The sequence below is a fragment of the Micropterus dolomieu genome, linkage group LG14 (genome assembly GCF_021292245.1).
Source record: "Micropterus dolomieu isolate WLL.071019.BEF.003 ecotype Adirondacks linkage group LG14, ASM2129224v1, whole genome shotgun sequence".
NCBI classification, from domain to species: Eukaryota; Metazoa; Chordata; class Actinopteri; order Centrarchiformes; family Centrarchidae; genus Micropterus; species Micropterus dolomieu.
Window position 1 is genome coordinate 21287742 of NC_060163.1, and position 26520 is coordinate 21314261.

Genomic DNA, 26520 nt, shown 5'->3' on the forward strand with positions numbered 1-26520 from the left:
CTAATTTTGACACGTATTTGTAATATTTTGGGTCTGAATACACTTTGTGAGCACCAGGTACTTAAATTTCCTTGCGTGAGATCAGTAAAAGTTGATTTGATTTATCTTTGATGTATTAAACATGTATTTAGGTATTTCATTTCAAAGTTTATTTCGCAATATTGTTGTTAAAAATGAAAAGCAACAAAAAAGTACAATATTTTCCAGTGGATTAAAAGTAGGCCTACTAAAGTACTTAGTTTCCTTAAGTGTGGAAAATGGATCTCTAAAGTATGTCTATGCTTTTATATTGCCTGAAGGAATAATACAGCTCTTGATGCACTCCTCTGACAGCCTTGCGGATGTTATTAGGTGCATGAGGTAAAAATAGCTCTGACATGTCTTTTGCAGTGACCAAGCCCCTCTCCGTTTGCCTCTGTCAATCACAGGCCAAAACAAGATGGCAGGCTGCTGGAGCTGGATCTTCTCTTTAACAGGCAAGTTTATTCCTGAAATTGTTTAACTTCCTGTAGTGTGACAATACCGGAAAGCCTGTATTAGTATCGGGTCTGTGTTATTTAGTGTAAATATTTGGTCCTGATTCCAGCTGTCAAGGACTGTAGAACTAACTGTTAAGAAAACATCAGGGGTTGTGTGTATTCATAATATAATTACAGGTTTAAGGCTTTGTTAGACATTTTTAACCATTCAGATAAATCCTTTGGTGTTTTTCTCACACTTCCACACAGTTTGTGCTGTCAGTTTTCTTGGGGCCAATGCAGAGATCAAATTCACCATTCCTGTGGGGAGGTTATTTACATTTGAGCTGATACGAGAGACTTTCCAGAATGACTTTGAACCTTTGTCAAAACTCTACAGTAAGAGCGTAATATCGATTCACTCTTTTGTCATATTAACAACATTACAAGATATGTTCTTACTGTATGTGCATATATCTCTACTCCTTTTTTTGTTTGTTATAAAGCTGGGCACTTGTACAATGACCCCATGATTTTTAAGTGCAACCGGCAGAATTTCCCAGACCTCCCAGAGTGGCTGCGCTTCACCCAAAGGCACCCTTATGATAATGGCTTCCTGTACGGCACACCAACATCTCCAGGAAAAACTGTAATTGAGGTATGAAGTCATCATTTACACCAACAGTGGCACAAAAGCCCGAAACACTTTAAAGCACATTGAATCACATGCACTTCTGGCCTTATTTTGCTGTTTAGTTGTGAATAGTCTTTTCTGTTCTTGTAGGGAATGAGCCAAACATAGGTATGATTCCAGTACAGCCACAGTGCAGACAAATCTGAGAAAATATGCAGCTATCTGACACATCGGTGGTAAATGTCAGGTTTTGTTGTCAGACCCTCAGAGACAAAAGCTTAGGGTTTGTCTCCAGAGCTGCTATTTTGAAACGAACATTAAAAATTCAAGAAGAAGCATGGCTTTGTTGAAGAAGAGGTACACATTTCTAAAGTGTCACTGTAATCTCAATCAAACAGAATGTATTATAGCTGGAAAACATGCTACATTTTGGATGTGACCACTGATTACAGCCTCTGACACAAAACACCCCCTGTATTAACAAACTATAGCCCTTTACTGGGGTTTACTCTTGGGAGTCCAGGTTGATTATCATTTTCTAAATGTTTTTCTTTGTTTATCACATTCTAAACTGTCCGTATCCACATTCATGGTATAATTTCTTTCAGCACAAACTATAACATGTTATGATATTTAGTCCTAATCACTTAAATATTATTGCCAGCTCTAGGTTGTAAAAAATATAATTATATGTATATACAAATACACCAATAAACAAAAATATAATACAGTCTATTTACATGTACTGGGATTTTTTTCATTCAAAGTCTGTTTATGCCTGTAAATAATTAAAAATATTAATAATTCAAAGTGCTTAAGTGTTGTAAGCCTCACAGTAGCACTTTCATCTGGTTTTCTCAACTTGTCTCTACATGATATATAAATACAGTTATGTTACTTTAAATAAAACATTCTCAGTGTATTCACAGAAGAATAGACGACATCATAGGGTCAAGAAAATAATAACTAAATCAGAAGTAGCAGCAGAAGCAAAATATCTCATTGAATGCACTAAGCATCACAAACCAATGGTGAAACATTATCTAAGGGGGGAGTGTTTAAATATAAGACTGATAACTATTTAACTATTTATGGTGACAAACTCATTCATTTTAATAACTGATAAGTCTTTTTCTGACAGATCTATGTCTTCAACAAAAGGAGCTATGAAACAGCCAGAGACATTCTCGTGATCAAAGTCACTGCGGGTATGCGTGATTTAAATGATATCACAAATGCAATGTACAGTTAAAGTAGGAAGTGCAATAACGACTGACATGTGTTTTCATCACTGCTGTCACTCACAGGGAAAATGCTGCCCTATCAAGCAGAGTTCTTCATCAAGCTGAGGGAGATTGAGAAGGTGCTGCCCTCTCCTGTTCAGGATGAGATAAAGCAGGATTTACAGAAGCTGTGGGACACAGAGGCCTTGGAAATTGTCAATATTACCAACGCCCTCGACCGTGGCTGCAGAGTTCCCCTCCCTCTTGCAGGACACTTTGAAGGGTAAACTGAGACATTTGTGCAACCTGATTGTAATGTTTTAGCTTCGTAATTGTATGTTTATGAACATCGGATTTGTGTCAGTGTGTATGTGAAGGTTGGGTCGGAGCAGTATTTCTCAGATTGTCTCCTGAAGGTCCAGACACCAGAGCATCAAAAGCAGTGCAGCACTGCAGGGGACAAAGTCAAGGTCCCTGGAGGCTGTAACTTCTGCAGCATTCCCAGTAACTGTATCACGTGGTGCAAGACGGAGCTGGTGAGGCCTGAAAAGACACATGAATAGTCACATGTGAATTCTTTATGAATGAAAATATAAAATACATGATGTATCTGCATGAGCAAATAATTCTCTTTAAATGTAAGAGATTTGGGATCAAGGGTTCCCAAACTAGGGGTTGAGACCCACCAAGGCATCCCAAGATAAATCTGAGCAGTCACAAGATGATTAAAAGGATAACAGTCATATTTATCTCATGACCCATTGGATAGTTCCCGACCTCCAGATTTGGAACCAGATAGGGCTGAAACAAACAATTATTGTTATTAGAAATTAATTGTTTGGTCTATAAAACAACAAAATGCCCATTACCGTATCAGATAACAGATTTTGACATAATTGAAAGTCTTGTTTTGTCTGACCAACAGTCCAAAAAGCCAGAAATATTCAATTTACTATTGTGTGAGACCAAGAAAAGCATATTTGAGAACCTGGAAGTATCCAATGTTTTTGTCTTTTTTATTAAAAAATTATTTAAGCAATTAATTGATAATCAAAAGAGTTTCCTATAAAATTTCTTTCGACTGCCTAATCATTAAACTGACTAAAATTTTGCAGTTCTACAACCAATGTTATACACTACATGATTAATCAATTAATCCAGAAATAATAGAAATAATGGTTAGTTTCAGCCTTTTTGGGATGCTGAACTGGCTTACAGGTACTATAAACAGAAGAACCGCTCTCCTTTCTTTTCCCTGCAGTTTGATCTGACAAAGCAGGAGCCGGCTCCTCCAGCTCCCACGATAGGCTCTGGGATTCTGGAGGATGGAGGTGACTTCGACCCCCCCAAGTCTCCCCCGAGCAGAGACTTTTTACAGGACTACGTCGTGACAGTGATCGTGCCCCTGATCCTCGCCATCATCCTGTGTCTCCTGTTGGCCTACATTATGTTTGGCAGACGAGAGGGAGTGTATGCATCTATTTTGACTCTACCGATTAAAACATACATCTACAGTGTCGTTGTGATCAAGGGTCAGTTACTTACCCCTTGTGGAACTTTAAGCAGCCGTGCCAATAAATGGATTCCATTTGACATATACACATTTGTTTTATCCTGATAAAATGTGACGCAAAGATGACACTTTTTTCTTTGTTTTTATAGTGCGAAAAGGGATGCAAGAACAAACCAGTAAGTACACTGAGTGTCTGATTAACATGATACATTTTGCATTGATCAGTGGTGAATTGTAGTATTAATACATTGTATTTTATAAACTCGTCATGTGTTTTTGAATGTAAAATCTTAATCTGGCAAAGTAATAACTATAGCTTTCAAATAAATGTATCGGAATAAAAATTTGAGTATTTCCCTCTAATATTGAGTATTTCTGTTGTAGAGTAGAAGTTTAAAGTATCAAAAAAGTACAAGAAACCTACCTCAAAACTGTAATTAAGTAAATGTACTGGGTTACTTTCCACCACTAGTTATGAAATCTGTTTGAGTGTCTCAAAGCAAAACTGTATAAACTCATGAACAGGCTGAAGAGAAACATAACATACTGTTTGATGTAGAATTCAGCTGTACCACCACCACACCATTCACGGGAACACCGATGAGCTGAGGAACATGGCTGGAAACCGAGGTGTTTCTCCACCTCTGTCCACACTGCCCATGTTCAACAGCCGAACTGGGGTGGGGGCTCCACTGCTGCAGTCTGACAGCCCCAGCATCCCCCTCATCTTGGCCCAGCAGTAAGGACCTCACCCACTGATTCTTTACATTTATGAATACAATTGCCAGCATTAGTCATCCTGCTTCTATTATTAGTATTGTTATGTAACTTAAATTGATGACACACTTTTCTTGGGAGTCTTGAGAATTCAAATTAATTCTTAACATAGATTTTTTTTTTTTTTTGTTCTCCTGTTTTCATAGTGATCCTTACAGTGACACACTGCCCAGGTAAACCCACTCATGGGACTTCCTACTACAATACTGCATTCATTCTGCTCTTTTTTTAGGCTTTTATGTTATTTTATTGGATTATTATTGATGATTGCGAGAATAACATGTTGTTGTTGTTGTTGTTGTTGCAGGAAGTGAGCACAACGGTGGATAAAGTGTCTTTGATACACTGAGTGTCATTCATAGTCATTTTACCCACAGTTTATGGTTCTATATTTGGAGTGCGAAATTTGTTTTTGTTTTTTCTTCCTTAGGTGCCATTACAATAGATAATAAATAAAAAAGTGTGTAGTTTGTCAACTTGTTATTTAACGTTTATGATTTTCTGTATTCCTTCCGTGTTGTGTCCATCACCAAAGCCAAAGATGTCAAAGGTTTCATACAACATTATGAACATTGAAATCATTCCTCCTGTTCATACTGGCCATTAAAAGATCCCTTCCTTAGCATTGTAAGTGATGGGAGACAAAATACACAATCAATATCCTTTCTGTACAATTTATTAAGATATTAAGATGAGTGATGATGAAGATTAAGATAAGTTAGTCTTTTTTAGTACAAAAGTTCTTCTTTTTGTGACCATCCTTTCACTGCAGCTTAACAGGGAATGCTGTCCAGGGGAAACAAAAGAGGGAATTTTATACTAAAAAGACTTATTTAGGAATATATCCAATTGATTTGATTAGTGCAGACTGCTGAAGCTTCAGATAAACTCTGGAACGTATTTCTTCACAGAAAAAGGACTGTTGGTTTTGTCTCTCGTCATTTACACTATAACCTAGTAAGGAATCATTTCACAGCCAGTATAAACAGGAGCAGTGATTACAGCAAGCAATTCTGTGATGATTTGAACAGATTTGATAAATTGTGAACTATCCTTCAAGACTCTTTGCAGAGTCTTAAATGATCACATCTGCAATTTCAGAGATGCCTTGCTGCTTGAGCAAGCTTTGTACAGCTCACTGTACCACAGGAGTACGTAAGGACGACAGTATCAAAAGGCAGATGTTTACTCTACCTGGCTGCATAGCAAGGCTGGGATGTCAGTGTCCACCATGTGCAAATCTGCTGCCAAGGCTTTATAGAATTTCATCTATTACAGTTTACTTCTGAGGTTTGGCAGGAGCAGTGATTGAGGGAGTCAGAGCAAAAGAGATGAGCTGTCTTTGTCTGTTTTCACTGGGTCAGTGCAAATATGTGAATGATAATGTAGAAAGATTCTTATGAAAGTGCTAGTCTGTCACATTTTAAACTAAATACATTTGTCTTTCCTCTGTCTGTATTTCTTTAACACAGCGGATCCTAACTTGGGGTCAGGACTCCAAGGGGTAGAAGGAGAAATCTGACGGATCAGCAGATTAACAAAACTTGAAACAATAGAAAATATGTTTCAGCTAAACACTAAACTAATTTTTGATGATTTATTGTGAAATATTGAAAACTTTTACCTCTTCAGACCTCTATAATTTATGAAAAGATGCTCGCAACCTATAGACATATGTTACGGTTACAAAGGGCTGTGAGTAGGCTTTGTTTTGCTTTAAAGGCTCACAATTCAAAATGGTTAGGAACTATAGCTCTATTGCAGTCACATTATGTCGCTTGATATAAAACAACAATGGTTCAATTATTTCTCAGAGTGTGAAATATTTTACTTTTTATGCTTTTACTGTTTGATGGAGGCCAGAAGTGCAATGTCAAACCTTAAAATGTCAAACCATCAGAGAGCAGTGCTGCAGCAGTTTCCTCATCCTTTTCACAGTGTTGAACTTTCCTTTAAAGCAGCTGTTGTTGCATTAGAAGTCCAGAAGGGGTCGCCAGTGTATCTTCATCTGATTTGGGTCCTGGGTCCTGTGACACACATCTCCTCTCCTGTTAACAGTTTGGTGTGAGGAAAAACTTCATTCTCATGCAAATCTCCACACGTTTGAGCGATTGTGGAGAAAAAAACAAGACAAGTGACATGAACACTGCAATGGCTGCAAGTCTGATTATTACTTGATTTGTGCTAACTGATGCATTTTATACTGTTTTAGGAACAAATAGGCAGAAATTATAAAAAGTATTAACTGTGTGTATCGATGACGATGTGCCAGGTTGGAATATTGGACATTGGCCTTGTTTTCACTGCTGCTTAATTGAAATGCCCTCAGTGCAACTGTTGTGGATCAGTTGATTCCTGAACAGATTTTAACTCTGTTTCAATACCAGCGTAGGAGCATGCGTGGTTTCCTGGGGTTTCTGAAAATGTGAAATGCAACTTCAGTTAATGGAGAATTTATGAAATCCTACCACCTGATGTCAGTTTCACAACAGTTGCAAAACAGAACAGTGAAAACTCCGCCACTGAGTAGACCACTTCACATGCTTTATTTCAGCACCCAAAATAATTAAAAACATCTCAATTTATTATACATGTACAAAATAAGTACAGAATCTCTCTTTTAAACCATGAAAGTGGGTCTGCTTCAAATTCTTTTTTAAGAAACCCTTCGCGATAGACATCAACAAACAACATAAACAACAGGGGGGAGATGTGTGCTGTTTTTTTTTAGTGAAGAGGAGTTTTCCACAGGGGCAAATAGACAGAAGGATCAACACTGAACACATGGGCAGGGAAATGATATTGAACCAGAGTCACTTGCTTTTATCTACAAAGACACGATTGCATGCATTACAATGCAGTGATCACCTTTTCTGAGGAACTCTTTTATCAAACCAACACTTAAGAAGAAAACAATTGCACTGCATAGACAACAAGACAATGAGTCAATTTAGTAGCACCAAAGGTTCTGCAGGCATTAGTGGCAATAATTACAGTATGACAGTGAGATTTTCACTATCAAACACCAATAACTGGAACTCATTGAAATGGTAATAGCACCTTTGAATGTGTTTGATTTCACCACAATAGACTCGTGTAAAATATACCCTTTTCATTTAAGAAAAAATTGGGGTGACTTCTTGTTTTGAGGTAGCCATCTACATATTGCAATGAAGGTGAGCTTCTTTGTCTTGCTCTTTTGCTGGTCTTTGCTTTGTCTGAGCAACATTCAGGTGTTTTTTTTTTTTTAGGAATTTAGAACACGAAGACACTTCACACTTTTTACAATTTATTTAACACCAGAAAATGGTACATATCATTAGTTGTTTTCAATGTCCTTTCCGCAGTGGTAGAAAATGGCAAAAGTCACCTGTGTTTCATTGCGTGTGTGGATCTTTTTTTTTCTCAATCTCCAGGGGGAAATTTTACACAAGTATATATTATTTTCTTGTTGCCAGTGGAAACAAAAGATTCTTTTTAAAGTGTCCGTGTGGTTGGTTTTGGTTGAAGTAGCAGTCCCAAAAACTTCTCATGATTGGAAAAACATAAACACCGTCTTCAGTAGAGTGGTTTTAAAGCATGTGGACCAATGGCAGCCAAATGAGTTTTGAATGCATAGAAAAAGGATTTAGAGATGACTGCTAGAAAAAAAACAACAATGTCATGTCCATATTTCTTTCATTTTTACAAGAAGCAAACGGGGCCAACTTCGACGCCAAACTCCTGATCAGGTGCACCAACATCCATAGGAGCAATGTCAATGATGGGCAGGCGGGATGTTTTTGATGTCTTGTAGTCGATGACTGTCTTGCCCCATGTGCCAGTGTGTGACTGTGGAGACGAACAAAAAGAAGAACAAGTCAGAAATTGCTCAGGAAAGTGAGACGTTTAACTGCGCACAAGTATTGTTTGTTTAATTATAATATGATTTTATATCTTTCCCTTTAGAAATGTATATAAATGCAAGCTCACCGTGCAGCCATCCTCGCTGACGCTGTATGTGAAGCGGCTGTTGCCCTCTGCTCTGATCTCAATGTCGTTGGAGCCCTGGAGAAGCAGGGCCTTCTTCAGGTTGCCGGTGGCGGAGTCCATGTAGGCAATGCTGTTCTTGCAGTGGTATGTCAGGTTCTGAGAGGCCTGGTTGGACATCAGGCGCATGAAGGTCATCTGGATGCTGACATCCTCGGGATCAGCTCCATCGCTGCCATACTGGAACTGCATGGCGGGAAGAGGAGATGGGTGCATGTGCTTTACTGTCACTGACTAACTGGATGATTTTAGTTTGTACAGGAAACCTTTTTTGACTTCTTACCTGGAATCCACCGGTCATGGACTCGCTGAACCAGACATGCTTCTTCTCTCTGATGTTCTTGCTGAGGTACCAGTTCTTCATGGGGACGCTGGAATCGCTGGGGGAGATGCAAGTCTCGCCAGTCTCCATGTTGCAGTGGACCTTGATGGCATCCAGAGGAGATCCCTGGTTGGGATCAACCCAGTACATGCCTGTAACAGAGGAACATACATCAGTTTGAGTCTGAGCTTCGTTACACTTCATCTACAAGCTGTATCAGGGCTCTGATCTGCACTCACCGCTCTTCCACTCAGGGTGGCACATCCTCAGGTCACGGCACATGCGGGCAGGGCTCTTTTGGGTACCATCGGGGCTGCGGATCTTCTCAACCTTCTGAGTCAGGGTCTTGAGGGTGGTGTCGACCTCCATGTCGCGATCGCGCATCATGTTGGGGTCGTCAGCGCGGTAGTGGCCGCCACGGAAGGGATCGGGTGCCTTCTCCTGAATAGGCTGGCTGACAAAGTCGAATCCACCGCCGGGAGGTCCAGGGGGGCCGGCAGGTCCAGGAGGTCCGGGAGGACCCTGTTTGGAAACACCATGTGTTTACAAACTGCAGACACATTCCCGATGTTAAGTATTCGGTTAAAACAAAGTATTTGTAGTGGCACTTACAGCAGGACCCATCTCTCCATTGCGTCCACGAGGTCCAGGGGGTCCAATGGGTCCAGGCAGACCGTTCATGCCATCCTTACCAGGGGAACCGTTAGATCCAGCAGGTCCCTATAGAGCAAAGGCCACATAAGAAAAAAATCAATTCATAACAGATCAGCTTGCCATTTTATTGACATTATGTGCATGTGTAAAACTGTTAAATGTGTCAATACTTACATATAACATATTTGAAGTCCTGCTAATCATGTATAATTTTTTTGCTTTATACTACTTTTGCCACTTACTGGAACATTGTACATACACTCTACACAACTGAATGTTTTGATCATCATCAGACTCTGCAAGTACCAGATTGTTAGTGAATTCTTTTCTGTAAAATAACTGATGAACTTACTCTAGGTCCAGCAGGTCCGTTGATGCCAGCAGGTCCTCTCTCTCCATGAGCTCCCTAGAGGCAGAAGAAGATGTGAATATCAAATATTACGCATTTTGCATTAAAATAAAATCTGAATATCATAAATTGAGAAACGGTGATATTGTTTGATGTGATAATCTACAAATCTTTGCTTGTGTTGCACAAATTACTTACAGCAGGTCCGGGTAGACCCTGCATGCCGGTGAATCCTCTGTGTCCTTTGTGGCCTCTCTCTCCAGCCTCACCAGCCTCTCCTCTGTCTCCCTTTGCTCCAGCAGGTCCCTGAATGAAAGCAGCAGGAGGTCAACATGCCATCCAGGGTTTATATGATCATGAGCACCATAAGCAATATCTATTTTTTGTTAAATATAGTTATATTAACATATTATGTTAGGATGAACTTACAGCAGGACCACGGACACCAGCAGGACCAGCAGCACCAGCAGAGCCAGCGGGACCCTAAAGGAAAGAGAGAGTGGGGGAAATCTGATTACAATAATATCAAAAGTCATATGCACAGTGAGTTACCAGATCTAGTTACATTTTTCAAGAGGATACAGATAAGCAGTAAGAGGGCTTACAGTCTCTCCACGGTCGCCAGTCTTGCCAGAGGGACCAACAGCTCCGGGGGCTCCAGGAGATCCAGGGGGTCCGGGGGGTCCAGCCATACCAGACTCACCACGGTCTCCCTACAGCAACAAATTTCCAGTGAGACCATGCAAGGTAGCTAAAGGCTAATTTTGTGTTTCTATAGAGAAGCTTTGCTGGTCTAAAGATTAAATGGGCAAACAAACATAGTAAAAGGTTTTGTATTGATATATTATATGAGGGTTGAGAATGACGTGAATTAAGAATGAAAATGAGGGTTACCTTGGGGCCAGGAGATCCATCGCGACCAGGGGCACCATCGTGACCGGCAGATCCCTGTAGAAGAGCAGCAAGGACATCATAATATTGGATGGGTAGCTACATGCTAAGGAAGCCATTCTGTGGGGAACCAAACTGTTCCCCACAGAATGTGATATCGTTGATTAGAAAGTACATAATTTACCAATGAATGCTGAATACGTGAGAATTTGTATGAGTGTGAGTGAGTATACAGCAGATTGAGGCCTCATACCTCACGGCCAGCCTCTCCGGTAGGACCAGACAGTCCAGGGGGTCCAGCAGGTCCGGGGGGTCCACGCTCACCAACAAGTCCAGAAGGTCCCTGCTTTCCAGGCTCACCCTGAAGAAAAACAAGAGAGGTCAGTTCTCTGCATGCAGATGGAAGCTAAATAATATACAGCAATCCTGTGTTGAAGTGTGGTATAAAATGAATTAATTATATAATTAACAGATTCTGTGTAAAAGTTTGTATTACAGTACATTCATGAGTGCATTCATGTGATGCTGTCCTGTCCTAATGGATGGGAAACACTAACGGCTGTTTTATTTTGAAAGTCCTATCAATAATTTATGAGTAGCCTACTTAGCTTATTTAGCAGAATGCACTGTAGTCATTATCAATACTCACACCAGGTCCAGGCAGACCAGGGAAACCACGCTCTCCACGCTGTCCAGGGAGACCTACAATACCACGTTGTCCAGCAATACCTTGGGGTCCGGGGAGACCAGGGGTACCCTGCGCAGAAAGAGACAGCAGCCAGTTAGCAGGCACATAATAGAAAACAGATCACTATGGTGGATTTTCAAAAACTTTGATAGAACTCCCATTGAGGAATTAATGAGGGCACTTACAGGGGAACCATCAGAGCCAGCAGATCCCTTCTCTCCAGGGGGTCCTGGGGGTCCACCACCACCAGCTTCACCAGGGCGACCAGCAGGACCAGTCTCACCACGTGCTCCCCTGGCTCCATCTTTGCCAACGGGTCCAGCGGGTCCAGGGGGTCCACCAGCTCCCTGGAGACATGCAGAGGATTCAAGTAATTAAATTAAACCCTGCTGAAGGCCATTATGGTAACAGACTAAAGACAAGACTGTGTTGGTTATTACTGCTGATTATGTGGACTAGATGAAACTTACAGCGGGGCCAGGGGGTCCAACTCTGCCGGCAGGTCCAGGGTAACCAGTAGCACCCTACACACATACACCAAAAGAGACAAAAGAGATGACACATCCAACTTAAAACAGAATCATTGAATTCACCATTGAAAGCAAACTAATTCAACCTAATCTCTCATGTTGATGGGACACTTACAGGAGATCCAGCACCACCACGAGCACCTTTGGGTCCAGGAGGACCAGCAGGTCCCTGTTGACAAACAAAAATGCCATAACTGAAAAATTAAGCACAATCTAATAACTATACTAAATTATTTACCAAAATGGAGGAAACATGACCACATGAAAAGATTTCCATTCATAAAATGTCTATCTGGCATCAATATGAAATAAAAATAGAAAACTCATTACTTTTATTATAGTAAAAGGAAAGAAGTTGGTAAACTGTGAATGACATCTGGGCCTACCTGAGGACCAGCACCTCCAACAGGTCCAGGGGGTCCAGGAGCACCAGCGTCTCCCTTGGGTCCAGAGTCACCACTCTCTCCCTTGGCACCAGGCTGACCATCAGCACCCTGAGGTTGGAGGGCAAGAGAAGGAATCGTTCAACACGTGCTATCTTTTGCCAGCTTTAAGCATCTCAATCTGTAGGAAAATTTTGGTATAGAATATAATGTTTAAGATTCTTACAGGAGGTCCAGCAAATCCAGCAGGTCCAGAGGGTCCAGTCTCTCCACGCTCACCCTGTTTAAGTCAAGATGACAGAAGTTTTTAGGTAATTCAGTCATAAAGATATTCTGCATGTGGCATCTTGTACTGAAGTTACTGAACACATCCGGTAAATGCTGTATCTTGTGTTTGTTTTCAAGTCCTCAATCAGGTGTGTCTTTGGAGAAGAACTTACAGGGGCACCACGAGGACCGCTGGGTCCAGAAACTCCAACGGCGCCAGGCTCACCCTAAAACCAGAGGTAAAGGAGAAGGACAGGAGGTCAGCAGACAAGTTGCTTGGTTGTCATGACCAAAGCCAGAGTCTTACCGCCAGGAGGTGATGAGAAAATGGTAAGAGAACAGATCCAGTAGGGATAATGAACCTGGATAGCTGATATTTGTTGGTGAAAACCAAAGTTGTGTCTGGACTCACCTTCTCACCCTGAGCACCAGGGGGTCCAGGGACTCCAATAGCACCAGTCATACCACGCACGCCATCTTTGCCAGGGGCACCATCGCCTCCCTTTCCTCCAGCATCACCCTGAAGAGGGGAGATTTATTAAGGTCACTTGTGATGATATTAAAAAAGTTCATCCATCCTTACTTAGTTACAAGAACCCAAATGTGTTCCGACTGATTAACTTGAAAAACTATTAACTATCTAAAAGAATTAATCTAATAAAAGAAATAAAATATTCATTTAACAAAATAAGTTATTTTCTCTCCCTTAAGCTCTAAAAAAGTTATAATTACCACTAAAACAAACGATTTCCAATATTTGTCATCCCAAACGCTAATAATAATTTTGTAATTTTCTCTAAGTATTATCATATTTACAGTAGAGTAGTTTTTGAAAGAGATAAACTGGACATGTGTGATACTTACTCTCTCTCCCTTGGCACCAGGGAGACCAGCAGCTCCACGTTCACCAGGCATTCCCTGCATACCAGGGGCTCCCTGACCACCGGGGGCACCACCAGCACCAGGCTCTCCCTACACACACACATAAACACAAATACACACATTACAACAATACATGTAAATGTTCATACGGTGTATATACTGTGTGCTGTGGGAATTATGTGTGTAACAAATGGATCCAAGTTGATGCAGATCATTAAAGGTCTGCTGTTTTTTAAGATTCCATGTTGATTTTCTTAGTGGACCTATGAAAACTAAAGGATAATAATAAAAAAGCATAATTTTGAAGTTTTTTTAAACCCAGATTTTATTAAAATATATAATTAATAGCTTTAGTTTTGAGAAAGTTATGGGTCTGCAGCAGCTTCTTGTTTGCCTCAATGTCTGTAGGGCAAAAGAAACACATCATGCTTGCAATCTTTTTTGGGTGGGAAATAATTAAGGATGGACAGCATTGCTTTTCTTTTCAAAAAGATGAGGTTTTTAAAGGCCTCACCAACTGCCCTACTAGACTGCGTTTAAGCCCAGTGAGAAACTGCAGCAGATTGGTTGGTTACTCCAAAAGTAAAACTTTCTGTCTGCTCATGATTGTAAATGATGAAAAGTAACATTTTAATTAACAGTAAACGTATCCCTTAAATGTAAATGGATGAGCACTTGTGGAGTGAGCAGAGTGTAAATGTGTGTGATACCAGTCTAAATTCACAGGCTACAACAGATGCTTTGCCTTCTATTTTCATGTCAGTTGACAAGTTTGCCTATACCGTACCCTGAATTTTTGTTTTCTGACCATCAAACCTATAAATGTGTCTAGATATGGCTATAAGAAGTGTTTCATACCTTAAAGTCTATATCTTAATTATGTTTAGCCATCACACACCAGATCACATAGAACAGACTAATAGTGAGAACTGGAATGGGCTGAAAATGTATTTAACAAATAGGCATTTTAGTGTTTAAGAAACTTCTCCACTTCTCCAACAGTTTTTAAACCTACCTTAGGTCCATCGTTACCAGCAGGGCCAGGAGCACCACGTGGTCCAGTTGGGCCAGCAACGCCAGGAGCACCGCGCTCACCAGGGAAACCTCTGTCACCCTACAGGAGAGAAGGGACACATTGGTCACAACCACTTTTAGCTAAAAACCAGAGGAACAGTGTTTACCATGGACGATAAAAATGCTGGAAATACTCACTCTTGGTCCAGATGGGCCAGGGGGACCAACCTCACCAGGAGCACCCTGAACAACAGAGGAAGATTTTTCATGAAGCCTTGAAAAAGACCATTTACTTCGTAAAAATTCAAAATACACATGATTATTTTAGGTGCTTTATCTTACTATGTGTGTGTTGTAAGATCAAGTATTTCTGAAAAGCGACTCAATCTTTTGCTATATGCGTGCGTGCACATGGAAAAAAGTTAAGATACTAAACAAAACTTTGGTCATTCTCAGTTCCCTGCAATTCTTACCTGCTCACCGGGCTTGCCAGTCTCACCAGTAGCACCTTGGGGTCCGGGAAGACCCTGCATAAGGATAAAAGGTACAACATTTTAGGGTTAACAAATGATTATGGCACAGCTCAAAAATATATCAACAAAACAAAAGATCTGCTGACACACTCTCAAAACCTACCTGGAATCCGGGAGAACCAGCAGGTCCCTGCTCTCCCTTCTCTCCAGCAGGTCCCTGAACAGAAAGAAGCAAACTAAATGATGAGAAACGTTGCAATAGATAATGTAAATCGTGATACTTTTATGTTAAATTAAGTTAACCCTATAAAACATACAACTATGCAACGAAATCCTGATGAAAATTTTATATTGGTACACGCAAGATACATACACCAGGGCCAGAGGGTCCAGGAGCACCAACGTCACCATCTTTGCCAGGAGCACCCTGTGAACAAAAACATTATCCAAACCAATTATTAACTGTTTTATAATCTTTTTGCATAGTAAACACATTTTACAGTGGTAGAGTTTTTGTTTTAAATATACAAGTACTTACAACAGGGCCAGCAGCACCAGAGGGACCTCTCTCACCAGCCTTACCAGGCTCACCCTGTTAAAAAAATGAACATACATCAGGATTCCTATTAGATTTTACCTTTATGGGTTGAAAAACATAATTTGAGTGGCTGTTACTGTTTTCCTGCTGAACTCATATTTGAGTGATTTCGTACAACTACATCGTATGTATAAGGGATTAATAAACTAGCAAGCAATAATCCTATGAAATGATAGGGGCAGTTAACTCACAGCTACTCCCTTGGGTCCGGGGAATCCCATAACTCCAGGCTGTCCTCTGCTTCCAGCGGGGCCAGGAGGTCCAGGGCGTCCGTCTTGTCCAGGGGCACCCTAAAGATCATCAGAGGACAAGAGAACACTGAAAAAAGGACTCTCCTAGCATGATGAAATGAATTGTTTGTAGCTGCAGTTCTCCTTCATTTTATTAAAAACATATTCAACTATTAAGTCATTACTATCAGAAACTATTTGTGAGTCAGAACTTACAGAAGGTCCAGCTTTGCCATCAGGGCCAGGGCTTCCAGGGCTACCAGTCATACCCTATGGAGGGAAAGCCACGTGTGACAAAGACTCAGTGTGTGTGAAGACAAACAACAGATCAACAGTGCTGTATGTTTCGCTATATGATTAAAGAGAGATTCTGTAGGGCTTTATTAAAACAAATGTTGCGCTTGAAGAAACATGTTGCAGAACTCACCTTGGATCCAGGTGCGCCAGGAGCACCGGGGTTTCCGGACTCACCAGTGGCTCCCTGAGCTCCCGCTGGGCCTGGGGCACCACGCTCGCCAGGGGCTCCCTGTCATACAAGTGAATAAGGGTCAAGAGAAATCTCCACAAGTCCTGAAGTTTATGTCCTAAATGATCTCTTCGTTAATTGGATGGTTTGGTTCCCGCAACGTGAACGGCTGTTTTCCGGTGTTACTGAGCGTTTGTGTGAGTAGAACAAAATCAGTCAAATTGGTTATATATACAACTCGGAATGCTTTTAGGATTTACTGAGTTGGAATGTGTTTGTTTGATACATTTTCCCCCGACCTGGTTCAGGGCTCATTGGGTAGAATCACTAACTCACCTTGCCACCAGCAGCTCCGTCAGCACCAGGGAAACCACGAGCACCAGGGGCACCCTAAAGGAAAAAGAGACATATCAACCATGTCAGTAACTGTGGTGTAAATGTTCAAACTGTAGGAGTGAATCCCCCTGGGAATTTAACATACTCTAAATGTGCAGAATGCTTTATAGGAACATCGATTATATGATTTTAACATGGTATTTGTTGCAGAGGAAATATTCTGGAAAAACTGATATGTATGAGTTTGTTCTCCTGCTAAAATCATCCATTTCATGCCTCAATGGCAACCACTCTAACTGACAGAAGTTGATGTGAAAGAAGAAGTAACATACACGCTCTCCAGGGGGTCCACGGGGTCCAGCACCACCGGGCTCTCCACGAGGTCCTCTCTTTCCCTCCTCACCAGCAGGGCCAGCAAGTCCTTGAATTCCAGCGGGACCCTGGACAAGAAAACATGGTTGTTAGAAACCCTTGTTCCATAATATCTCACAGAATGGTAAATTAATGGCAAGATGTATGTATTTTGAAACTTACAGGCTCTCCCTTGGCACCAGGCTCTCCCTTAGGGCCAGGGGGACCATGGTCACCCTGTTGGCAGAAACACACACATTTTATTTAGGCTGTCAGGTGATTGTGGGTCTCTATAAAACTGAAGAACAATGTGTGTTTAAAAATTAAAAATTCACACAATTAATTGTCTACTCACATTGTTACCCTTGGGACCAGGAGCACCAACAGCTCCCTGAGCTCCAGCAGGACCACGAGAACCGGGGAAACCGGGAGCACCAGCAATACCAACAGCACCCTATGGGATAGAAAGTTGGGGTGTCAGAACACTTCATGAGGATTCAAGTGGATTAAACCTGATCAATAAGTATGATACTTACAGGAGCACCCTTAGCACCAGGTGCGCCATCAGTTCCAGGGGCACCCTGTTGTGAGAGAAAGGAAATAAAATGTTGAAAGTGTGTAGTGCTGTTTGAATCGCATTTCTAATTATCCTCTCCATGTGTAAAATATTTGATAATGTGTAAAAGAATGCCAACAGAGAAGTCTAGTATCTACTTACAGCAGCTCCAGCGGGTCCAGAAGGTCCTGGGTTACCAGGCTCACCACGGGCTCCCTGGGGTCCCTCGTTTCCACGGCCTCCCTGAGGACCGGTCTCTCCCTGTGAAAGGAAGCAACAATGTCTCAGAAATCTGCAACTTGAATATTATAGATGAATCAAAAATTAATTATAAATCATAATCAAATAGTCCATTTTGGCATGTCAACACCATGATTGTTCATATGAAATACAGTAAAAAGTCTAGAAAACTGTGGCATGTTGTCCTAGTTCATTGACACTAATAAAAGAGTATTATTTCTTCAAAAATAAGACAGCTTGTACCAAGATTCTTAAGTATGAATAAAGAGTGTAAGTAGAGACAAAAAAAATCACCACACTGATCTTAAATTTGTTCTTTGCAGGTATTCAGTGAGTTATTTCTAACTGTTTGATTGTGCTGTTCTCATCACCCCGTTTCTCACTGCTGTCACATCAGTGGGCAGTCAACTCTCCTCCTCTTGGTTCTTAAAATAACCCCGGTGTGTGTGACTTCATTATAGGTGAGAATTACAGGCTATCATAATAGATCCTTCACTGATGGCAACATTGAAGGGGAGGGGCAACAGCAGTAATGTGCTATTACAGGTCTACTGATGCCATCTGGTGGCTACAGTGTTCACCTGGGGTACACAGTATCAGGTCAAATATTTGGTTGACTGTGTCCAGTGGAGAGTATAATTGATCTGTTACATGTGGAATTAGCATTAGCCCTAAACCCACCGATTTTGATCCTGCAAATACTAACATCACTTGCAGTCCAAGTTGGGTGAAACGGCTTAATCCTTATAGACTGTCAGTGTCTATAGTTTTCCTACTAATGCACAAGACCAGGGGGATGCTGTGACATCAAGTCAGGTGGTTAACAAGGGAGGTGAGGGTTCCTGGCTGTAAGGGCACCCTTATTTGAATTTTGCAATTTTAAAGGGATTATAACACACACCATAAAATAGTGCAGTCCCTGGGCAGATAATAGTCATAGGATGCATATGGTAGACATGGAATAGTAAAGCAGAGCGTTTTTTGTGGTCACATTTATTGGATATGAAAAATGTATTGGGAGACTTACCTTAGCACCAGCACCACCGGGGAATCCAGGGGGACCTGCAGGTCCAGTAGATCCCTGAAAAATAAAGACATGTTAGCAGACATCAACAAAAACATTCATAGATTTGATGCAATGCTAATTACAGAGCAGTGAATCAAACCCTACAATATATCGTTAGGTGATGATGTCACCACACCGTGATTTAACCTTTACATTTTCAAGTAGAATTAAAGCAAACTTTAATACGTACAGGGGGTCCAGCAGGGCCAGTGTTGCCATCATTACCACGAGCACCCTGCAGAGGAGGGGGAAGATTAGATCAAAGTGATATTTGAAGGAATGGACTCAAATCAAACATTATTAGCAGCTGAAAACATTAACAAGTGTCTGAATAGATCGTGCCATGAACATTAAGACATGAATAGATGTGCTTACAGAAGGGCCAGAAGGTCCAGGGCGGCCTCTCTCACCAGGAAGACCACGAGCACCCTACAAAAGACAAAAAACCCAGAACATTTTACATACCTTTGTGTAGAAATTAATCAGGTGAGACTAAACTGGTTGTATTTGATCAATACTATCCGCACTAAAACATCTTAGATTGATGTACATGTTGTGTTGAGACCATAACGTACCATGGCACCAGGGATACCGTTCTCACCAGGGGCACCGGGCTCTCCCTGTAGACAAATACAGATGGAAGAATAAGCTCAAAGACATTTGAGTCAAGTGGCCAGAGCAACTTTTGGTTCAGTGTATGATTAGATTTCAGCTTTGGTAAGCAACAGAACATCCTGCTATCCTACCTTGGGGCCAGCAGGTCCGGCATCTCCCTTAGCTCCATCCAGACCGCTGAAACCCTGTGCACAAAATCAATCAGCATCCTCAGGTCAGTCACCACTCATTACAACATCAAAGCAATTGGAAATGGTGACTTTGGTTTCCTAACTCACTCTGTGTCCCTTGATGCCAGGGAGTCCAGGGGTTCCGGGGAATCCACGAGCACCCTGCAGGAGGAAAACAAGGGATATGTCAATAAATGCCTCAGGCGTGAAAACTACCTGGGATAAACTCTAATATTAGGGTTTTTCTGCAACTACACAGGAAGTATAAGCAGGATTGAGTTTTCTGACCTACTGAAGATATTGGAAAAGTAATTAAAAAATGGGCTGAAGTCAGCAGATAATTTTGTGCCCTTGCATGCATGCTGGTTTGTGGGATTCATTTTTGGCCGTCTGTTGACCTTTGCCCTCAATTTAGTAATGTCTCACCTGAGGGCCAGCAGCTCCACGCTCACCGGGGCGACCAGCTTTGCCAGGCTCACCCTGTTGAAGACACACAGAGAAGGAGGTGAGTATGTGCTGAGCTGTGTGTGGAAGTATCACCCCTAACCAACTACAGTATGTATCCTTCAGACAATAAATCAGAAGGATAACAATAACAATGATGACAAAAGTACAAATATAATAATTAGTTTATATCACTTAAGTCTTAGAGGGATCAATTAAAGCTGTCTTCATTAGGTTATACACGCATATAACTATACAACTTACCAAGAGTAGTAAAGAGGGATAAATCACTTACATCATCTCCGTTCTTTCCAGGGGGGCCAGCTGGACCACGTGGTCCCATGGCACCCTAAAAACCACAATCAGTGACTGGATTAGCACCAAATTAATGGTAACTATGTAAATGACTGTAAATACTCACTGTTACCAAAGGTAAAGAAGCAGGTGAGAGGGTATTTTACTGACAACAGGGGGTGTGTGCAGATGTGTGTCAGCAGGTCAGTGATTACAACAGGAAGTAAGATTCTAAAATGAACTATTAACAACAACATAGCATGTTATTGATAAAATGGTATCCTACAGATTTCTGGGTTACGCCATTCAGTTTAAAGCTAATGAGAAGTGGAAAACAAAGCATAGTGTTGTGTCTCATTAATGTGGATAAAGTTGCCATTTTAGTAGAAAATTGTGTATACTCACAGAAGCTCCGGGCTCACCAGGCTCTCCAGGGGGGCCAGTGAATCCCTGAGGACCCTGATGAAAAAAAACAACACGATTAACACGATATCTTTGTTAATGTTTATGCATTTATATAAGATGCATTGTCATATAATAATTTGCTAGGTTAATAGCCAAATGTTTTTAAGATATACTGAGGAACATCAGAAATGTATTGTCAAAATGAGGGTCTGAACTGTCATGTAATTGATAAGGAAATACTCACAGAGGAGCCAGATTGTCCTGGAGGACCACGAGGACCCATAGGACCCTGTTAATGAAAATAAGGGGAAAAAGCCATTAGATTCTCTTTATCTGTCTGTGAGATTAGCAACTTCCCACTGCAAGAAAAAAACACTTAAGAAAGTCTAAACAGATACAGTTTGCATATTTAGCAATAATATGGTACAATAATAATAGGTTGAGAAATAGCAAAGCCTTCATACTATTGGGCCAGGAACAGGTGGGCCGCTGGATTTGGATTGGTCAACATAGCCCATTTGAGGAGAGAAGTTCTGAAAAGAGACAAGATAAAGATTTAGATGCTGAGCTTTGGAGAAAAACACACTTAAATGTACTATTCTTGAGTTTATGTAGCACAAAACATCACATGGGGCACCTGACATGCTTTTTCTGACAGTGACTTTGTACTGTTGCAGTGACAGGTTAATAGTGTCAATTCATAATCACTTAGAATCACATGAAGATTTATATTTCAGCAGAGGAGTAAGAATTTCTGCTGTAGAACAGATTAAGTTAAATGTTAACATGTTAAAATTGTATAAATTGAACATTCATGTGTCAATTAAGGTCATTGACCGAATAAACTGGTCAGATTAACACTAAATATTCTGCATGTTCCCTAAACCTAAGCCTGTGGACCAGGGAGCTGTCTAGACCCCCAGTGATGAAATAAATAGGGAGGAGATTTCTTAGCTGCTTCTCTCTAGCACAAAGCCTCGCAGGCTGATGTTTCTCATTAGGTGTGTGTAAAATAAATAATCAGTGGTGGGATTGAAACATATATAATTGATCATAGCAGAAATATGTTGATTTTTTAACCTGGATTAACATGGATTTTTAGGAGATATCGAATTTCTAAACAAAATCATCAAAGTAATCCCAGACCTCCTGGATGTTGTGACGTGGAAATACTTACTCCGCCAAGGCCAGGGGGGCCAGGGGGTCCGGGTGGGCCGGGAAGACCAGGCTGTCCGTCGATTCCGTCGTTGCCAGGAGGCCCAGGAGGACCCTGTAGAGAAATCAGGCACACTTCATTTTTAACTTGCCCTGCAGGAAGAAGTTTAGCTCATAGCCCAACCAAAGCAGATCATGTAATTTCTATCAAATAATGATCTATATTAACAAATTTGTATAGTAAACATGACACCTTTATATTGTACATTATGTAATATCAATCACGATTTGAAAATTCCTTGAACTATATATTTATCTTTTTTGTTTTGTTTTAATCCTAATTATAGATATTGATATTTATTTTTCCGGTTGCTGTAGCCTACCTTAAAAATGGAAGTACGGTAAAGCTGGTTTTGAATCAAAACAAAAAGATAGATTTCTCGCTATTGTTACTTGGCAGTTATCTAATATTACTTCATCATTTTATAAACCAATTTGTGTTATGGGAACTTGAACTTTTGATGACCTGCTGACCTTGTGACCTAATTATCAAAGGTCATCAGTAACAATTATGTCATAGCAGCTTTAGCAGCATTTAGATTAGGTTGTAGGGACTCAATCAGCAATCATAAAACACTGCTGTGCACATTTTCATAGTTTTAATCAGTAACTGGTGAAATGTGCAACAAATAAAAACTATGCTTGTAAAACTATTGAAAAATCTCATAAAAAATAAACATAATCAAGCACATGCAATGCAGCAAAGTTGTGTGATTTGAATTGAAATGTTACTAAAATGGAAGCCCACGTAATATGTGATGAAAGCTAAACAATAAGCGACACAACAGGGAAACAGAGATGTGTTGTTGTTGGGACAAATGCATTCAACTTGTCTGTCACAGACAAAAAATTTCTATAAAGACAAAGCTTAAACATGATTCTTGTCCACAGTCAGTTTGTCCTTGTAGCAAATATATACAATTAGTATCTTAAAAAACACAGGTGTTATTTGTATTGAAGCTCAGAACCTGTCTTCTGGATAGTGTGAGTGTTGTTGAGAGTTGAACTGGAACCTACCCTGTCTCCCTTGGGGCCAACGTCTCCCTTTACTAGCTATGGATAGACAGGAAAAAAGGGGGTTAGGCTACGCGGCAATGTTTCATCCAGACTGTAAAACAAGTGCATCTAGAATATAAGCAGGCACGATGATAAACTAAACTAAGCCATGCTAGCATCTCCAAAGACAGACCAATATGAGGTGTAGTCACACATATTTTTCAATATCAAACAAAGTTAAATGTCAAAATACCTCATCCTCTCCTGGAACCTGGGGTCCTACAGAACCAATGGAGAAAAAGAAAATGTCAAACACCTCTTGAACATTTATGAGACACATTCAAAACTTTGGACATAAACAAAATAATGTTAAGTGTTTAATTTAAACACAGCAGGTCACAGCGATCTATGGCAGGTCCAGGCTGGATATCGGGGCTGATTAAACTAAGGAATACAGTTTTTCATTGAGTTACTGAATTAAAAACATATAAATATATATCAGTAGTAAAATGTTGTAATGTTGTTGTGGGAGACAGGACATGCGTAGGCCATGTTGCATCCTGTGATGTCACTGCACAGGTAGGCATGTTGGGTAATTACATATTCATTACCGGACGTCGCCAATGGGCAGTTATAATCCATCGTTTAAAGAATGCATATAGAAAATGAAATAAACAAAAGGTAAATCCAAAGCGATTCTTTTCTGAATGAAAATCCTCAGGAAAGCGGGCAGGCTTAGGGCCTCAATTCCAAATCTGGCCAGTGTACCATTGATGGTCAGAGATGAGGTGGGAGACACTTGCCACAAAGCTAATTAACCACAAAATTGGTGAGGAGGATGAAGGTGGAGTACCATCGTCTGGGCAGATAGGGCAGCACTCTCCGGATGGGATGATGGGATCGGCACAGTCGGATGTGTCCTCACAGATCACCTCGTCGCACATGATGTTACCATTGTCGCAGATGCAGATCTGGCAGGGCTCAGGTTTCCATACATCCTTATCGTTGTAAGACTGTCCGTCTAATGAGCAGCTGCCGAATGAGCCTGAGAGGAGAAAAACTTCTGTGAGTTGGGTCATGTTAAAAAAAAAATCAAATATCCCAACAGAGAGTGAACACCATCTTAAATGTTTTCCTAAAAATGCCCAAAAATTAGGTTTGACATCAGTAAACTGAATTCTGTACGATGTGCAGGTAAAGGTTTGTTGAGCCTTGGCTACACCTGCACAGGTGTGCATCATATGGGAACCAGAAGTGCCCAATAGGCTCAGATCAGACACCAGACTCTGCTTGCAAAAAAAGACCTTTATTCAATAAAAAACATCATTGGCTCCTTTTTTGAGAGTTTTTGTTTTCTTTACAGCAGCATTTTAAAGTTATTTTTTGATTTGTTCTTCAGCCTGTGTCATTCTAGCTAAATAAGGCATTAGAAAATCAGTAATAGGGCTTTTAATTAAGTATACATCAGTGCCTGTTCACAGGAGGTTTAAGCTCTTTGTGCATGGCGATTGTTAGAATACATGCCTTGGTGTGCAACAGAACAATCTATCAGTTGACTGTAGTTCAAGATTTTCTCCTCAAAAACTGCGGATGGAAAATTACACAGGGCTTAATCACATTTCAAGCTGCCAGATGGGTGGTTGGGCCTTGGACGTGGGAGGACCAATCCCAGTATTTGCCACTAAGAGGCGCTGTTCACCTACATAACGAAATCTTCCGCACCCTCCCCTCCGTGTTGATTAATTTATGTCTAGACTATTTTACTGTCGACGTCAGACTTAAGCGATTTTTCCATTGTCCTGTTTCAGCTCACCAAGTGCTGTTTAATCCAAATTAGACAAAAATGTAGTTTAATTCACTGTGGCATTCGGGTGAAGCTTTTGTGCAAAGGTTTAAATTTATAATGGCTGAAAATCGCTCCACTTTATTATGTTTGGTTCCTCAGCAAACTTGATCTGCTTACTTTTGATGCGTTAATGTTAAATGTAGTTTACTGAGGAGTGCTACAATCTATAGACTCTGGCAAATAATTGTGAACTGGGATGTTGCATCGTTTCTTGTAGAAACTACTTTCCAAACCAAATAGGCTACAATTAATATTTTCTCAAATTAATTTGCCATTTTCAAATTTCTTCATGCTTGTGCTATGATTCAACTCCCTTTGAACCCAATACCCTGTCTTTGCTCATCAGAGATAGTCCCTCAGGTTTGCGCTCCAGCAGGCGGGCGCACAATGAGCATGAATCTGCACGTAGTAGCAAACAGAAAAATTTAATGAAAATCCTATGTGCCTTCAGATCTCCAAAACACCATAAAACGCCTCACTGTGTAAGATCTTTCATAATCTCTGGAGTCAGGTATCCCGCAGAGTTCCAGCAAACTGCACAGCATCCTTGCGGGCTATCCACATCCTGAGGGTGCCATAGTCCCAAACAACTCAAATCAATGTTTGAAAGTGATACTTACTATCATCATCCGCTTGACCTCTGACCAAAAGCACTGTTGCGCTGAGCAACAGCGCTAACCGAATATCCACAAAGCTGAACATGTCTAAATATTAGACATGTAGATTCTTTGCGGCAAGGGGGAATCCTGTTTTTCTCCTCAGACACCTCTCATACACGGTAGGGTCCGGTCTGTGTACAACTCCAATCCAGACCCTAGCAGAAACTCCCTACTGCCTAAACAAATGAGTTAGCTTGGCTTTTATATGCCAAAACTTTTGGGGAGGTCCTGTGCGCACCAGATAACTTGTACATGTTCAAGTCACGGAGTCCCTCCTTCATCACATAGAGGGGCTGTCTTAAAACATGTCAAACAAGTTCACGTTTCAGCTCAAACGTGGATGATGAGGACAATCATCATTTACGCGACGTCTCTCTGTCGTTCAGACGTGTTTTATCATCCTCTGCTTCTCCATGGACTTTACTCACTGAGACTTTTGTCGGGGTGTTTTGTATCTCTTGCATCCAAACTGAGACACCATGTCGCTGAGATGATTTTGAATCGTCTGGATTTTGGATGCTTTTATTGAAAGAACAAATCATTAGTCTTAATTAGGTTTAGAAAGCATATGCAGAGGACTGGTCAGATTTCAGTCGTACAGGAAGTTATTTTGTTTAGATACCTTTATATTATGATAACTGGGCTCAGACGTTTCTGTAAGAAGGAAAGGGTTCAGAATGATGCCTTTGATGCAGCATCAGTTCAAGTGAAGCCTGCGCAATTTACGCATGAAGAGCAAACCAGATGGAGAATGTTTGATGGGTCTATTTACAAGAAATTACCAGCTTCTGTCCCTTACAGAAGTTCTTGAGAAGGAATCCTGTTCATGTTATTATCTAGCTATTGAAACTTTTATTTAAATTTATTCTGGCCTATACACCTTCTGAGTATCAAGCACATGCAAGCACCTGCAGTTTCACACCAGCATACTGTATCCACAGATCAA

At 40.8% G+C, this 26520-nt stretch overlaps 2 protein-coding genes across 2 annotated transcripts in view; one reads left to right on the plus strand and one right to left on the minus strand.

The window, feature by feature from the left end:
- sgca (sarcoglycan, alpha) overlaps positions 1 to 5064 on the plus strand; it is a 6857-nt gene extending 1793 nt beyond the window's left edge. The window contains exons 4-12 of the mRNA XM_046069297.1: positions 965 to 1116; positions 2234 to 2300; positions 2400 to 2598; positions 2680 to 2851; positions 3577 to 3785; positions 3978 to 4004; positions 4388 to 4567; positions 4752 to 4778; positions 4913 to 5064. Coding sequence (XP_045925253.1) covers positions 965 to 1116; positions 2234 to 2300; positions 2400 to 2598; positions 2680 to 2851; positions 3577 to 3785; positions 3978 to 4004; positions 4388 to 4567; positions 4752 to 4778; positions 4913 to 4919 — 1040 coding nt within the window. The 3' untranslated portion in view covers positions 4920 to 5064. The remainder of the gene's footprint in view (positions 1 to 964; positions 1117 to 2233; positions 2301 to 2399; positions 2599 to 2679; positions 2852 to 3576; positions 3786 to 3977; positions 4005 to 4387; positions 4568 to 4751; positions 4779 to 4912) is intronic.
- Positions 5065 to 7881: 2817 nt separating this feature from the next.
- On the minus strand, positions 7882 to 25730 carry col1a1b (collagen, type I, alpha 1b). The gene is made up of 51 exons (XM_046068303.1): positions 25536 to 25730; positions 23923 to 24114; positions 23323 to 23348; positions 23091 to 23126; positions 22036 to 22128; positions 21323 to 21391; positions 21103 to 21147; positions 20859 to 20912; positions 20455 to 20508; positions 20142 to 20195; positions 19824 to 19877; positions 19677 to 19730; positions 19506 to 19550; positions 19306 to 19359; positions 19121 to 19165; positions 18892 to 18945; positions 17787 to 17885; positions 17605 to 17649; positions 17424 to 17522; positions 17252 to 17305; positions 17050 to 17157; positions 16718 to 16771; positions 16343 to 16441; positions 16132 to 16185; positions 15877 to 15975; positions 15626 to 15679; positions 15461 to 15514; positions 15251 to 15304; positions 15088 to 15141; positions 14813 to 14857; positions 14616 to 14714; positions 13583 to 13690; positions 13131 to 13238; positions 12892 to 12945; positions 12678 to 12731; positions 12455 to 12562; positions 12184 to 12237; positions 12009 to 12062; positions 11724 to 11885; positions 11500 to 11607; positions 11104 to 11211; positions 10854 to 10907; positions 10565 to 10672; positions 10389 to 10442; positions 10158 to 10265; positions 9963 to 10016; positions 9569 to 9676; positions 9196 to 9478; positions 8918 to 9108; positions 8578 to 8820; positions 7882 to 8436 (listed from the first exon to the last, which is right to left on the minus strand). Exons 1-51 carry the CDS (start codon positions 25615 to 25617, stop codon positions 8290 to 8292), a joined length of 4350 nt encoding a protein of 1449 aa, XP_045924259.1. The 5' UTR covers positions 25618 to 25730; the 3' UTR covers positions 7882 to 8289.
- Positions 25731 to 26520: the final 790 nt, after the last annotated feature.